This window comes from Danio aesculapii, chromosome 6 (assembly GCF_903798145.1).
Source record: "Danio aesculapii chromosome 6, fDanAes4.1, whole genome shotgun sequence".
Taxonomy (NCBI): domain Eukaryota; kingdom Metazoa; phylum Chordata; class Actinopteri; order Cypriniformes; family Danionidae; genus Danio; species Danio aesculapii.
Window position 1 is genome coordinate 14,682,912 of NC_079440.1, and position 17,433 is coordinate 14,700,344.

General features: G+C 33.9%; 1 protein-coding gene across 1 annotated transcript in view; it reads left to right on the forward strand.

Annotated features, from left to right (window-relative positions):
- Window positions 1–17,433, forward strand: part of baz2ba (bromodomain adjacent to zinc finger domain, 2Ba) — a 181,336-nt gene that overhangs the window by 103,526 nt on the left and 60,377 nt on the right. Inside the window, 5 exon segments of the mRNA XM_056459614.1 lie at window positions 3,741–3,941; window positions 5,113–5,259; window positions 8,449–8,654; window positions 10,750–10,956; window positions 12,660–13,235. Coding sequence (XP_056315589.1) covers window positions 3,741–3,941; window positions 5,113–5,259; window positions 8,449–8,654; window positions 10,750–10,956; window positions 12,660–13,235 — 1,337 coding nt within the window.

A 17,433-nucleotide genomic window follows, 5' to 3' on the forward strand; every position in this document is an offset into this window, starting at 1 on the left:
TGCATAGCGCCTTTCTCAATAATGCCAAAGCAGCTTCACAAAAGGTGCACATTATTACAATACATTCAAAATTAGAAAAGTGAAGGAGTTGTGTAAAGGGTTGGCAGTATATAAACATAGGTAAACTGCTGATATTAATCTGAGATATTAATGTAATGTGAAAGAATGCATTTGAATAGTTGAGTTTAACTGTATCCTACAGTTATGTGATGCATTGTGTATATGCTTCACTAAAAAGATAATCTAGTTTTAAACAGAAAGTGTGAGCCTCTGACATTATCAGAAAGACTATTTCAGAGTTTAGGGGCCAAAAATGAAAACGCTCATCCTTCTTTTTGAGGACTTTAGTGGATATTAAAGCATTTGTTATGCATTTGGAAGTTAGTCAAAGTAATAGTTACACAAACTACAATAAAAAGTTCAATTAAAGCAAATGTTTTTGATCTGGGTCTATAATCATTTTCTTAGCCACAGTCAAATATGCTAGGTATGTTAATAGTGTGTAATTCTGGTTGTATGCATTTCAAATAAACATATTTTCTTCTAGTTTTAAACTGAGAAAGTGTGTCTGAGCCTCTGACATTATCAGAAAGACTATTCTAGAGTTTAGGGGCCAAATATGAAAATGTTCGTCCTCCTTTAGTGGATATTAATGCATTTGGAAGTTAATCAAAGCTATAGTTACACAAAATACAGTAGAAAAATGTAATTCCAGCAAATGTTTTTTTTAATCTGGATATGTAATCATTTTCTTAGGCACAGTCAAATATGCTAGGTGTGTTATTAGCGTGAAATTTTGGTTGTGTGCATTTCAAATAACAAATATATATTCTTCTAGTTTTAAACAGAAAGTCTGAGCCTCTGACATTATCAGAAAGACTGTTCCAGAGTTTAGGGGCCATATATGAAAATGTTCGTCCTCCTTTAGTGGACTTTAGTGGATATTAAAGCATTTGAAAGTTAGTCAAAGCTATAGTTACACAACATACAGTAGAAAAATTTAATTCTAGCAAAAAAAAATTTTTATCTGGATATGTAATCCTTTTCTTAGCCACAGTCAAAAATGCTAGGTGTGTTATTAGCGTGAAATTTTGGTTGCATGCATTTCAAATAACAAATATATTTTCTTCTAGTTTAAAACTGAGAAAGTATGTCTGAGCCTCTGACATTATCAGAAAGACTATTCCAGAGATTAGGGGCCATATATGAAAACGCTCATCCTCCTTTAGTGGATATTAAAGCATTTGTTATGCATTTGGAAGTTAGTCAAAGCAATAGTTACACTAACTACAATAACAAGTTTAGTTCAAGCAAATGTTTTTTGATTTGCATCTGTAATCATCTTCTAAGCCACTGTCAAATATGCTAGGTATGTTATTAGCATTAAATTCTGGTTGTACTCATTTCAAATAACAAATATATTTTCTTGTCTGTGTTACATCAAAAGACTAAAGACTCTGTATTGCCGTATATTTCAATAAAAGACAAACCGCCAACACATTCTCAATAATTTATAAAATAGTTCAGTTCACAAAATTTTCAGTTGGTCAGGTGCATCATGAATAATACACCTCAGCGATGCATGTCCAGTTCTCAGATTTTTTTGGAGATTCCTTGTTTTACATCTGCTGGAAAATAGTAATTTATATTTTGAACTTGCAATATGTTTTTATTGCAAGACCAAGAACATTTTACGTTTCATTTTATGACCCTTTAAATTATTGCTAATTGCTGTTACCAATAAATTAATGCATTAAAGAGCAGGTCACATTGTATTTTGAAATAATATTGCTAATATTGTGTTGGAGTCCCCTACAACAACTTGAAAACGTCATATAATTAATCATTTTATATAAAATGCATGTAAAACTAGAATCATTTTGCCATGACTTTGATACAGTTCGTTTGAATCAATAGACGTTTTAATTACAAGTTTAATTGTTACAAACGATTCTCTGTTTCTGAGTTTACATTCGCAGACAGCATTGTAATTTTGTGTGGTTGGAACTGCTTATACTTTTTAAATACAGTTCAGCTTTAACCCCTCTAAGTGCACTCAGGAAACATTTGTGCCATTTTGAACGCAGCCGTGGCTTGTGAAGAAATTTGACTTTTATTCGCATCTGTTACGGATTTTATCTTAACAAAATCCCACCCCCTTTAAGAGCATCATTACAAAATTTTTGTTTTAATAATCATGGTTCAAATGATAGACAATCTTCAGGGAAACACTTGTCACTACATAGTTTATTTCCAGTTTATTTAGTAGTTCAACAACAAGTTACATTATTGTTTGAGAAACACACTCCAAGCCTGACTTGATTGGTCATTTAATCTTTTTTTAATTTGTCGGAAATAAAACACTAATTTCACTGTTCATATTTGGCAACAGGGATTATGCAGATGTGTTACTTTTGTGTTGACATACATCGGTAGCTAGCAAAAGATTAGAAAATATAACGACTCATTAAGGTTTGGGTTAGGGTTATGCATGGTTTCTGCTACATTCATTCTTCCATGGCGGGGCGCCACACCATAATTGATCCCCCACGGCTACATTACAGCTTTTCATTCTAAACATTCAGACCTGTTTTTCTTTTAATAGTGGGTAGCAATCGCATCAAAACTTATTAAAATGTAAGTGAATTATAACAGTGCGAACTTTTCTGTAACCGTAGGAATGCTGTGCGTCATTTGTTTAACCTTTGAAGGTTACGTGCTGACTGACTGACTGACAGGTGCGGGATGCGTGAGGCCAGCAAACACGACGTATAGCCGTTTCACTTAACTTCAGGATACCTTAATATCATTCTGTAGGTCTATTGGAGACATTAATAAATATTCCTAGCAAATCTACTAAATGTTGGAGACATGCTCGTTACATAAATGCGCTAAATCACACTTCAGCAGCGTTTATTTGAGAGCGCACAAGAAGATCTGCGCTTGAGCAGTGCATATTAGAGGGGGCGCGCAAGCAAATAGATTCGCATGCTCGTAGACTACTACATAAATGCGATCTAGACTTGTAATACTGCGCTCACGACATTTGTCATTGAAATAACGTCACAGGTAGTTGGTAGATCTTTGTAAAAAAAAAGGCCTACCGCCACAGCTGAAAAAAATCTTAGAGGAAACACTGGGGTTATGGTTAGGTTTTTTTTTGATAGGTGATACTATATATTTATCACTTCTGCAATCTCTTTACATTGAAGGATGTTACAAACTGCAAATAAGACTTTTAAACCCACATGACTTGCTCTTTAAATGTGTGGTGAAGGTAAAAAATAAAGAATTTTAGATGTTAGTTTCAGTCTGTGACAAAATTTGCATTTAGAATATATAAAAGTGATATAAACATCCAAACTTGCAGTTTGTCACTTCTCCTAAATGGATCAACAATTTTTTTTCACCTCACCTCATACTTTTCTCATCAAATCTTCTGACCAATGAAATGCTCTCTAGTATCTAGCATGCCCCGCCTCCTTCAAGAAGCTTCTCATTTGCTTTTCATTTGATGCGCTTGATCTCAACCACTCTCACTGGCAGGTTTTTTAAAGGGGCGGAGCTACTCAATATCCTACCCTCTCTTCATTTTTCAGTTGACATTACATCAAACATCAAATAAAAACTGAACATTTCAAAGCACTTCTCAGGACGTTTAGCTAAAATGAAGACAGTAAATGATACTTATAGCTGAATGTGTAATGTTGTCTTGTGTGTGTGTGCGTTTCTTGGTCCAGGTCCTCTGTTTGGGTTGACTGGCAGTGACCAGCCCTTCAGTGTCAGTTCAGTGACCTCTGTGCCCAGCGCGTACCCGCTCATGGCCCATCCAGCCTTTGGTCTGCTCTCACCGGCGACTGTCCGCCCAGAGTTTGGAGGTTTAGGAGGATTAGGGGTTTCTGCTGCCCTCGCAGCTCATCCTCAACTAGGAGCCTTCTCAGGTATGAGTGCCATTCAGTGTTGATTTACAACACACAACATCAAATTTTAAGTATCTTAAAGAAACATTATGAAATAATGGTACAATATTGTAATAATGTATAAAAGTGAAACCATGCTAAAACTACTACTAAGAATAACTTTTAAAATGTTTTAAATGTTATTGTCAAATGTTAAAATGTTATTGTTAAATGTAGTAATAGTAGTAGTAGTTGTTATTATTATTATTATTATTATTATTATTATTATTATTATTATTATTATTATTATTGTTGTTGTTGTTGTTATTGTTATTATTACTATTATTACTATTGTTGTTGTTGTTATTATTATCATTTATTATTATTATAATTTTATTGTTATTTAATATCAGTAGTAGTAGAAGTGTAAGAATAAAATAATAATATTGTAATATAATTGCTACTAATATAAAACCAGTATTAGATATAATTATTAGTATTATATAACTATTAATATATATATATATATAGATGACCACAACTGGTGACGTAGTGGCGCAGTAGGTAGTGTTGTCGCGTCACAGCAAATAGGTCACTGGTTCGAGCCTCAGTTGGGTCAATTGGCGTTTCTGTGTGGAGTTTGCATGTTCTCCCTGCATTAATGTGGGTTTCCTCTGGGTTTCCTCCACAGTCCAAAGACGTGTGGTACAGGTGAATTGGGAAGGCTTAATTGTCCGTATTGTATGAGTGTGAGTGAGTGTGTATGGATGTTTCCCAGAGATGGGTTGCAGCTGGAAAGGCATCCGCTGCGTAAAACACATGCTGGATAAGTTGGGGGTTCAATATGCCATGAATGAATGAATGACTACAGCTACTACTATTTTTATTATTGTTGTAATTACTATTATTACTACTAGTAATATTAGTAATGAAAATAATTAGAACTTTTATTATTAGGAATTGCTGTTTCAATTAAAAACGTGTAAATAAAAACATTTATAAAAATTACTATTATTGTCATTATGTGGTTTTGACACAGTCTACACTGTATATAAAGCACTATAGAAACAAAGGTAGATTGACTACTATACTACTACTACTACTACTAATAATAATAATAATAATAAAATAATAAAATAGCATCTAATATTTTATATCTATTTTAATATCTAATTTACGCGATCTATCCTAATGTTCCTCTGTCTTTTCTCAGAATGGTGGAGAGCAGCAGAAGCACATGGGCGGAGTCCTCCAGCCTTCTTCCCGCCTTTCCTGGGTCTGCCACCAATATTTGCCCCTCCCCTTCACAACCACGAGGCCAATCCGTACACACCCAGCAAGAGCAGCCAGGCCTCAAAAGGTATTCATCTTTAAAAAAAAAACCCAGTGTATATATATGCCTCCTGGAAATGTATGCCATCCCTTGGAGGCAGACTTAAAGTTAAACAAAAGTAATGCAGCAGTAATGTAGCCTTCAGGCTGGTGTGCTCACGGTAATCACCGCCTTGAGCAGTCGCCTCCAGTGCTGAATTTATCAGCCGGCTTATCAGCACATCTTCGGCACTTGAAACTTATACTTTTGTTTTAGAAATTCAGAAAGGCTGACAAATTATATACAGCTTTGGGAAAAACAATTTAGGAAAGTTGAGCATGTGTAAAATGTTAATATTTAAAGTCTGATTTAATTTCTTCCAAATTGGCAATAAAACAAGGTCATTTACAGTATGTTATACAGCAGTTATACAGTAATGGGTTTCGCCACCAAATATTGCTTTTGTGACCCTTCTGTAGTCAAAAAAATGCTTATATAATTTATATATTCATTTGTTTGTTGTTTTTAATTGGATATTTATTAATGAAATGTAATGAAATAGTCTTTTTTGATGACATGACATTAAAAATATTAATCATTTAATTAGTAGAATAAGTATTATTATTATTATATTTATTATTATTATTATTATTATTATTATTATTATTATTATTATTATTATTATTATTATTATTATTATTATTATTATTATTATTATTATTATTATTTATTAATATTATTATATAACTTTTCCTAGCCTAAACTTTTAAATTTTATGTAATTATTGGTTGCAGTAGTTTTTGGTAGACATAAAAATCATTATTATTATTTTAAATATTGTATATTTACAATTGAAGTCAGAATTATTACCCCCCTCCTGAATTATTAGGCCCCCCTGTTGATTTTTTTCCCCAATTTCTGTTAACATCTCCAAACATAATAGTTTTAATAACTCATTTCTAATAACTGATTTATTTTATCTTTGCCATGATTTTATTAGATATTTTTGAAGACACTTTTACACAGCTTAAAGTGACATTTAAAAGCTTAACAAGGTTAATTAGGTTAACTAGGCAGGTTAGGGTAATTAGGCAAGTTATTGAATAACGATGGTTTGTTCTGTAGACTATCGAAAAATATATAGATTAAAGGGGCTAATAATTTTGTCCTTAAAGTGGTGTTTAAAAAAAATAAAAAACTGCTTTTTATTCTAGCCGAAATAAAGCAAATAAGACTTTCTTCAGAAGAAAAAATATTATCAGACATACTGTGAAAATTTCCTTGCTCTGTTAAACATCATTTGGGAAATATTTAAAAAAGAAAAATGTATTCAAACGGGGCCTAATAATTCTGATTTCAACTGTATTAACGAAATGTTTTTGCCTTGATAATAGGCTTTTCTTGCTAACATGACATTAAATAAAAATTCATCAACATCATCTGTAGTCAAATAAAAAAAAAAAACATCAACATCATCGGCTGTAGTCAAAAAATTTAATTCAAAAGTATTACAATTATTATTATTTTTTAGTAGTAGTAATAGTAGTGGTATTATTGCTAATATTATTAATGGTTGTTATTTTATTAGGAATAATTAGTGTTGTTCTACCCTTTTAATTTGATGTGGTTATTATTAGTTGTAGGAGTTTTTGTTACTCATAAAAATCATTATTATTATTATTATTATTATTATTATTTTAAATATTGTTGTATATTTATTAACGAAATGTTCTTGCCATGATAATAGCCTTTGTTGCTGACATGACATTAAATAAAAATTCATCAACATCATCATCTGTAGTCAAAACATTGGATTGAAAATGAAAATAAACATATGTCTGCATATTTATTAAAATGAAACGTATATGTATATAAAAATGTAGTAAATTTTTTACTTTTTATGTAAAAAATAAAAAATTTAAATAAAAAATTGTTTTACTCAAAGAACAAGTTGTAAATCGTACTGGTCAAAACAATTAAAAAATATTTGTTTTCATTTTTAAGCAACACCAATGTTTTTTCCCCCCAAAGTTTTAACAAGTGAACTTTTGGTTGTATAAACCTGATTTTCAATCAAACCAAATGAAATCTTTTGTTATTCGGACCCATTGCTCCAAATGACAATATATCCAGAATTTAAAGAACACTAATCAGACCGTAATAGAATAAAATTATTAACATTTTGCTCAAACTCAATCCTAGTAGAAGAGAGCGAGGATGAAAGTAACAGGGGACGAAAGTAACAAAGCAGTTTTCTCAAAACCCTGAATACATTTGCTTTCTAGGCTATAACAGCTCATTCAGCATGCAACCCTTGATGGAGCTGCCAAACATCACCTGATTTAGGGACCTTGTTCTGCGGTTAGCTCTAAATTTCACTTTTTAAGTGCAGAAAGTCAATTATTGTAGCGGTTCTTTTAAAAAAAAAACAAATTATTACAGGTTGTGTTTCTCTTTTCGTGCATCACAGTAATTATCAATCTACAGGTTATTTAGTGCAACAACACATCCTTAAGTTTGTAATCTCTGAGTTTTTAAATCAGGTTTAAATGACTAGAGTTCATGTACCACTGTTGTTTATCTCCCCCTGCTAATAGACAAACCTTATTTTTCACTTCCACATTATTTTTCAGTGTTTTGATTCATATGTTTTATAAGATTAATGCATGTTGTCATTAATAATTGTAAAAAATATTCAAAAATGGTAACATTTAGCATTATTGGGTTGCTTTTGAAACATTTGATGGAAGTGAAATTTAAAATGAAAATGCAGTTTAATATGTTTTGAAAAAATAAAGGACAAAATATGTTTGCAGTTAACATTAACAAGGCCATAGTTAGATATATATTAATATAAACAAGATTAAGCCAGTAAATCTAGCAAATACTGTTGTGTTACTTTTGGGGACAATTTTACGATTACTGATGGGGTCAAATGTAGCGATGTGCAATTTATGTTTAATGTGAAATTATTTTGATGTTGTTCTTCATTTGTTCAAAATACCACCATATATTGATAGACCACACTTATGAGTTAGTAACCACATCAAAATATATATTTCTGTCTAAAACTTTTAAAAATAGGTTATATGAAAAAATGGTCTTTTCGTCCCCACTCTCTATCCAAAAACGTGGTCTCTTATTTTTTTTATAGCTGTAAGTTTAAATCTTAGGTTGAAATCTTCATTATTTTTTTTTAAACTCTGCTACTGTACATGTAACCTCTGTTTGCTGCAGGTGTGAACGGAGCGGTGAACGGTCGTTCGCTGTCTCCCTCTGTGGCGAAAGGAACGGTTTCGGCTTCTGCTTCCCCCTCCCCCGCGCTCCGGCCCCCTGAACACAGCCGGACACTCAACGCCAAAGCCCGCGACCGCAAGGCCAGTAACCATAGCAACAGCACAGGGGAGCTTCAGGAGAAACCCTCGCAGAAAACTAAAGAGAAGGTGTGACAGCACCGAACGCCAAACGTCTAAACACACAAAACACCCCACATGCATGACCAAATATTCAATCCACCTATCACTGAGCCCTGTTCTTCAAAGCTACTGTTTCTAATGACAGTATGTGTACAAAGAGATCTACTGTCGTACTTTTACTCGAACTTGAGTTCATAATATCAGTCGAGTTTTTTAAAATCACTTCTTTTTGTGACCAAACATGGTTTCAATTCACAAAACAAGCAATAATATATATTCATTCATTTTCCTTTGGCTTAGTTTCTCATTTCTCAGGGGTCGCCACAGCAAAATGAACCGCCATATAGTCCAACATTTGTTTTATGCAGCCCTTCTAGCCGCAACCAGTACTGGAAAAACACCTATACACACTCTTTCACACACACTCATATGCTATGGCCTATTTAGTTTATTCAATTCACCTATTGCGCATGTGTTTGCACTGTGTGGAAAACCGGAGCACTCAGAGGAAACCCACGCGAACACAGGGAGAACATGGCAACTCCACACAGAAAAGCCAACTGGCCCAGCCAAGACTCAAACTAGTGACCTTCTTGCTGTGTGGCGACAGTGTTAACCATTGAGCCACCGGAAGACCCCAATAATATTTATGGTATTCTATATAATGATAGAGGCTATTAGTATTAGTATTGCAGTATAAATAAGTTTAATTCTTATAAAAATACCCAGGAAGGCTTGAAGAACTCAAGATTAACCATATATTGACACAATTGGGTGTTTGTCTTCTCGTTTGATCAGTTAAAGTGTTTCAGTCTTCTTTTTACTCACTTACTGTGTAATTTTTGCTTCCGTCAAGCTTTCATTCTGAATAAAACATGATATATGTGTGCTCAACACTCTTATATTTGGTTTAAAGGGAAGATGATGCTTGTTTTAAAATTTCAAGTCAACCGGAAGTTGCTGAGACTTTTATTTCAGCATGTTGATGTTCCAACTGAAGCTGAATATTGAGTAGGGGGTGGGGCTTTCTATTTGCACACCATTCTTTCACAGCAAACTAATGTTAAATGGGGCATGGTTTAGAATGCCGTGGATAAGCCATCAAAATGATGTCAACAGGGAAGGACCGCCACTCCAAACATAGATGCAAATGGTCAAAAAAAATAGTTTTTCAGTGAATTAACTTGCACATATGAATTGTTCACTATGAATTGTAAATTTTGATTTCACACTCTTTTTTTGCCTCTCATTGGATACATATGAAAAATATTCATTGAAATTATCGCAATAAGTAGGACTAGGGGGGGCCAAGTCGGAGCACTCACTCTGGTGCCCAGGGCTCTCTGCTGGTTTGGAAAATTCAAAATTGAACCAAAACAAACGATTACAATTGGCTTAAGATTGGCAAGCAAAATTCAGAACATTGCAACCTGCAAAACCTGGGGGAAAAATGATCACAATAAGTAATAGGAAATAAAGTTCTATATTTTTAATTTTATATCACGCATTTCTATTTATCTCCATATACCTGGAATCAGTGTTACAAGTACCCCAGACACATAAAACTGATGATGGCTTTGTATCATCTAATGTTTCTCTATAGCGCTAAAAAGTATAGTTGTCAGAGTTTTGGTTCCCATGCAAATGATACTCAACTGCCATTGGCTCATTTATGTTGAAGTTGGTGGTGGCACGGTGGCTCAGCACTGTTGCTTCACAGCAAGAAGGCCGCTGGTTTGAGTCCCAGCTGGGCCAGTTGGCATTTCTGTGTGGAGTTTGCATGTTCTCCCCATGATCATGTGGGTTTCTTCAGGTGCTCCGGTTTCCCACACAGTCCAAAGACATGTGGTACAGGTGAATTGGGTAAACGAAATTAACATTAGTTTATGTGTGAGAATGAGAGTGTATGGGTATTTCCCAGTACTGGGTTGTGATTAGAAAGGCATCCACTGCATAAAACATATGCTGGAATAGTTGGCGGCTCATTCCTCGGTGGTGACCCCTGATAAACAAGGGACTAAGCTGAAGGAAAACTAATGAATGAATGTTGAAGGAGATGGGTTGGTTGTTTGTAGGATTCATTCCTGAGTTAACTCTTGATTGTCTGTGCCGACCAATGCAGAAATCCCGTAAGAAGCAGGTGGAGGGTCCTGGCGTAAGTGAGAGTGAATCTGGATCATCGCTGGATACAGACAGCGATGGAGTGAGCAGCAGTGATATCGATGATCTTGGAGAGGAAGATGATGATGACGAAGATGAAGATGAGCAGAGTAAAGACAGCGAAGAGTCGGATTCGGAAAAGGAGCGGCAAAGAAAAAAGAAAATGAAAGTAAGATGTTGCTCATGTTTGTTTATTGCTGTTTTTGGTCTGTGTAACAAAAAGTGCAACTACTGAGGCTTTTAGAAAAATTCTCTCAGATCTAAACACAATTCATTCATGTTATCCCAACACAAATTGATAAAGTAACAAATTTAAGTAGATTGAACATAAAACAATTAGGTTGTCCAAAATAAATCTCAAGAATTGTGTAGTTACAGCTCATTTTAAATATGTAGCTTAAACAAGCAGCAATTTTTTTATAATTTACACTAAAAAATTGCTGGGTTCCACACAATCCTTTCATGTTGTCCCAACACAATTAACTTACCTATGCAGTGCACTCAATTTAAATAAATGTGTTTTGAAATTATATGATTATTTAAATGAAAGTAAATAAAAATAATAACAATAATGCAGAAATCTTAATTTTTTTGTACTAATTTTATTTAATTGTGTCTGACCAATAAGCATCACATTAAGTTATGAGATTATTCTGAAAGTCTTATTAGATCGTGTAATCCAAATACAGTTGAAGTCAAAATTATTTGTGAATTTTTTTAAGAGCATGGAATTTTTTAGTTTTTCAAAAAATATTTTTTCTTCTGGAGAAAGTCTATTTAATTTTTTTAAAAGCATTCTAAGGTTAATATTATCAGCCCACTTAAGCAATATGTTTTTAATTGTCTACAGTATTGTCTTCTGACTTCAACTGTATATGGAAATTGTGTATATAAAAAATTTTTATATATATATATATATATATATATATATATATATATATATATAAACAGGTCAAGAGTTTGGGGTCGTTTTTTTCATGTTTTGTTTTTCTAAAGAAAATTATTCAGTACATCAAGGCGGCAATGTAACAAATAATATTGTTACATTGTTAAATACTTCTTTATTAAATATTTATTTATTACTCATTGTGTGTATTTTCAAATGAAATTACTAGTCCCGACATTATTGCTTTTATTACTTTTACCATTATTAATTCTAATAAAAATATTAGAGTGATTTCTGAAGGATCATGTGACTCTGAAGACTAGAATAATTAAGCTGAAAATTCATCTTTAAAATCACTGGAATAAATGATTAAATTAAATTATAAACTACCTTTGAACATTATTTTTTGAACATTATTTTATAGTGCAATAACTATAGTATATAGTTAAATAAATAAATGCAGCCTTCATGAGCAGGATAAGCTTATTTTAAACATATGACTCAAACTCGATTTCCTGAAGGGCCACAGCTCTGCACAGTTTTGCTCCAACCCTAATCGAAAACAGCTGCTCCAACTAATCAAGGTGTTCAATACTTCTACTGTCTATACAGCTATACAGCTGGTCTATACAGCTTAAAGTGACATTTAAAGGCTTAACTGGGTTAATTAGGTTAACTAGGCAGGTTAGGGTAATTAGGCAAGTCATTGTATAACGATGGCTTGTTCTGTAGACAAACGTCAATCAATTACAAAATCGACAATCAATTACATTTTGAGTTTGTAACTTAAAGGTAGAGTGACAAAAACATCCAGGGTCCAGGTGCATAAACTACTAGTCGTAGAACTTGCTAGTTGGCTAACTAAGACTAGCCTAAGCATTTCATGCAACCTAAGGGTCAGTGTCACTTGAAAACAGTCATGTAAAACACTTTTCTTTTTACTTGTTAAAAGCTTTAACCAACTTCTTCCTATTTTGTCTACCCAGATTGTGACAGCAATTTCTGGCCTCAGTAAGAAGGAAAAGTCCAAGCTACTGGAGGCCCAGGACTTCCGTGGAGGCGCACCTTTAGAGGCCACACCTCCATTGCACCTGCATCGCTCTCCACCTCCACCAGCCCACTCTCAGTCCCCTCTGCTGTCTGTATCGGGCAGCAGAGCCAGAGAAAGACCCCTCCACACCAGCGTCATCCAGTCCACCGGCCTGGCTGCAGCCGCTAAACCATTAGCGCTGATCGCACAGTCGCGTCGAGAAGCTTCTCCGAAACATTCTCCACAGCATCTGACCTCATCCTCTCCGAAAACCCTTTCCTCCAAGCCACTCCCTTCATCGCCTCAGCCCCTCCCACTGTCGTTATGCTCCTCCCCCAAACCGGTATCAGTGCCCTCCCCACCAAAACCCCTCCCACTGTCCTCTTCGCCCAAACCGCCACCTCTCACCCCTTCCCTCAAGGCACAAGCGTCCTCCCGCAAGTCCCAGTCTCCAGCGCTGGACGCCCTGACCAGCAGGAAGCTTCTGGAAAGTTCTCTGGCTCAAGTCACGGCTGACTACAGGCTGAAACAGGTGAGCAGTGTGAGAATGTTCTGTCCATACATTAATCTCGTTTTTCCCTGAAGGCCGACATCCACATTTTCATTTTCCACGAAAGCAAACCAGCTAAAGCAAATTCTCCACCGTTTGTGTCTGTATCTTTTAAGCCAATTTAGGATTATCGCTTTTAGGGTGCTGTTGGTATTCAGGACGTGTCTCTCCTTATTGACCAGCCTATTTGAAAAGGTCAGAGTAACGGAGAGGGAGAATGTGAGGGGGAGAGAGAATTATTTGTGTGTGTGTGTGTTTGTGAGTGTGTTGAAGACAGAAACGCAGAGAGAAGGACAGAAAGGACAGCTCCATTCTCTTATCAGCAGGACTGGCTTCCCTACTGTGTGGCTTTAGTTGGTAAATGAAAGTGACAATGTGCATCGCTTTATTAGAATTACTGAAGCAAAACCAACAGGCAATTAACTCTGTGGCTTCTTAAGGGTCCAGATTTCGGCAAATGAGTGTAATAAATGTGCCTTTTCCTCACCTCTCCTTTTGTTGCCTTGAAATTACTGTTGAAGAGGTTAATATAGTTTTTTTCTTCTGCTTGTAATTAACCAGAGTGATTTTATTATTATGTTACGGTGGGGAACAGTTTCATAATATTTAGATTTTATTAGCGGTGCTTGCTAAGCCAAGCAACAGTGTTATTCTTGCTTATACTTGGGGATCCAGGCTGTGGTGTTTTAGCTGTATGGGATTTTAGCTGCGCGACATTGAGAAAGCGGAGACTGTGAAATTTGGACTATTCTGCTATATATATTGTCTGTTTTGAGGAATCAATCTACAGTGATTCTCTTGATTTTGTTGTTGAATGCATAAGAGAAAAAATCTGAAATAAACAACATTTTTCACGTTAATTTTCATCATTAAAAATCCAGTAAGACTATAATTTATTATAAAGTAAATAAATAAATTCAACAATATTAGAAAGAAAATGCAGTGAAAAGTGTGCATTGTACTCTTAAATATTAATACTATTATTATACAATACTATTTAATAATAATAGAGTTTTAGTTTACTATATTAATACAATAATAGTATTTGCATCTGAATTTCTTCATTTTTGAATAATATTCAATTAAGCTTTTATTTTGATGGGTTGCTAGCAAATAAATAAAACGTGGTTATATAATAAAGTAAGCTTATATTTGTTACTTAATTCAGTCACTGTCTGCACGATTTCTCAATCACTCTCAGCTCTCTTGCCATATTGATTTCGATATATATCGTGCAGCACTGCAGCCCTAGTGCGATTCATTCACTTCAATTCATCTTTACTTGTATAGCGAGAATGAACCTGCTCTCATTGAGTAGTTTATTAATCAAGCACATTTTATGGAGCCAGATCAGTCTCAAAAATAATACATTCACAATTCACATTTACAAAATTTAATTCGTAAATTAAAAACGCAGTTTGTATATAAACAAATCTAATTCATAAATTCAAAACACAATTTATAAATGGCACCTCCAATTTGTAAATTAAAAACACAATTCATAAATGGCAAATCCTATTCATAAATTCAAAATATATTTTCTAAATTCAAAACACAATTCATAACTGCACAAATTCAATTCGTAAAATTCAAAATCCAATACGTAAATCGAAAACACAATTCATAAATGCTCAAATTCAGTTTGTAAATTAAAAACACAGTTCATAAATGCACAAATCCAATTCACAAATTCAAAACAAATTTATAAATGCACAAATCCAATTCGTAAATTCAAAACACGCTTCATAAATACACAAATCCAATTCGTAAATTCAAAACACACTTCATAAATACACAAATCTAATTCGTTAGTTCAAAACACGATTCATAAATACACAAATCCAATTTGTAAATTCAAAACACGATTCATAAATGCACAAATCCAATTCGTAAATTAAAAACACAATTCATAAATGCACATCCAATTGATTTGGGAAAATGTTTATGATTTTTACAGCGAATTCACGAATTGTGTTTTGAATTTACAAATTGGATTTTGTATATGTGAATTGTGCTGTGCATGTATGAGGTTTATTTCTGCAAATATATTATTTTTGAGACTGATCTGGCTCCATATATTTTATGACCTTGAAACACAAAATTGAACACAAAAAAATAAACAAGATGATCCTCTCATTTTGACAACATAACCCTAGCTTTACTTGAAATAAACCACTAAATTTACTTCCATCCAATCAACTGTTGGACATCAAGCCCTCAATAGGCCCTCAATATACTCAAAGTGAAGATTGTTTTGTTGGGAAACGTTTTCAAAACAAAAACACATGCAACTACCTGTGAATTCCTTTTTTGTAAAGTAAATATGAAAATATACAGTGGTGTGAAAAGTGTTTGCCCCCTTACTGATTTCTTATTTTTTTGCATGTTTATCACCCTTTAATATTTCAGATCATCAACCTAATTTAAATATTAGTCAAAGATAACACAAGTAAACACAACAGGCAGTTTTTTAATAATGGTTTTTTTATTATTAAGGGGAAGCAAAACTCAAATCTACAAAACTAAGTTATTATTTTAACTACCCCTTATAAGATAACTTAAGTCTGGTTTATCACACCTGAGTTCAATTTTTGTAGCCACACCCAGGCCTAATAGCTGCCACACCTGTTCATGATCAAGAAATCACTACCTGACAGAGGGAAGTAGACCAAAAGATCCTCAAAATCTGGGCTGAGATCCAAAAGAAATTTAAAAAATGAATGAAAAAGAAAATAATTGCGTTATCTTCAACTATTATATACATTTGTTTAATGATTTTAGACAGTATGATGTGACAAATTCATAAGTAGGGGCAAACACTTTTTCACACCACTTTTATTTGATTATTTGAGCACAGTCATGTTTACGAGTTAGTATATTATGAAGTAGTTTGATGGCAGGCAGTTTTCGCTTTGCTTGTGTGATGATGAGCATTTTGTGGAGTGATGGCCGCTCTACTGTTCTCTGTTTCAGTGAGTCAGAGCAGCTTTATGCTCACTCACACTCTTTCCTCCACCAGCACTTAAGCCACATGACAACCAGCGCAATTACCACATCTCCACCTCTCCCTCTCTGCTGGTTTTCCCCTCTCACTCGCTCTCTTTGTTTATCAGTCAATTTGTTGTTTCTTCCTCCTCTCGTCTCTGCTTTCAGTATACAAATCTCACTTTCTCTGAAGATGTGCTTCGTTCAAGGAAATTCTGTCTCATTCCACTTTGTTTCAAAACAGCGTTGCCCCACGGCAGTGCTTGCTGTAATATTGATTTGGAGATTAAGATTTTTTTCTTTTTATGACATAAATATTTTAACAAAGAACTATATATCACCAGATGTAGTAATAAATCACACATTCCCACGAGGAATGTCAGTTTATAAATGTATGAATCTATTCTTAAGGCCTTTTCACGCTGAGAACGAAAACTGCTAGAGAAGTGTACTGTCCACGGATGACAACAGATTTTTTTATTATTAAGCAATATTTTTTACAATGTTTTATTAGCTGCGAGGGGAATTTTTTCCCCTGATCTTTTTAAATTACATAATCCCATATGGATCATTGATTTTATAAATTTATGCATGTGTTTTAAGGCCTTTTCACATTGAGAACAAAAGCTGGTAGAGAACTATAACATCCATAGATTATTGTTATTATTATTATTATTATTATTATTATTATTATTATTATTATTATTAAGAAGCTTTATTTTTAACATTGAAGACTTTTGACCTTGTTAAATGTATTTATCATTTTCCAAGGCAAATATCGAATTTCATCAATGAATTCATATATAAAATACCAAGACAGGCTGTTAGCAATCAATTGTTGATCAAATGAAAGCTAAATTCAATGCAGAGGATATGAAGATGCCTAATCTAATGCATGATTAATCTTATGAGATTGTTTTAAATGTTTTGGCTTTGAATTTTAAAAATGTAATGAAAACAGTACAACGATACATGTACACATGAAACTAAATCACCAGTAGGTGGTGACAAGTGACTGTCATAGTTTATATAACAGTTCTGTCTCATTCTTGAATCTGATTGGCTGATAGCCGTGCGATATTCTCCCAGTGAAATCAATAGTAAACAGGAAAAGACTTTCTAAGTCGCTCCCTCTCTTTTGTATATTGTAGTGCTGCATTTATACCATAGTAATATCGTGATCTACCGATTACAA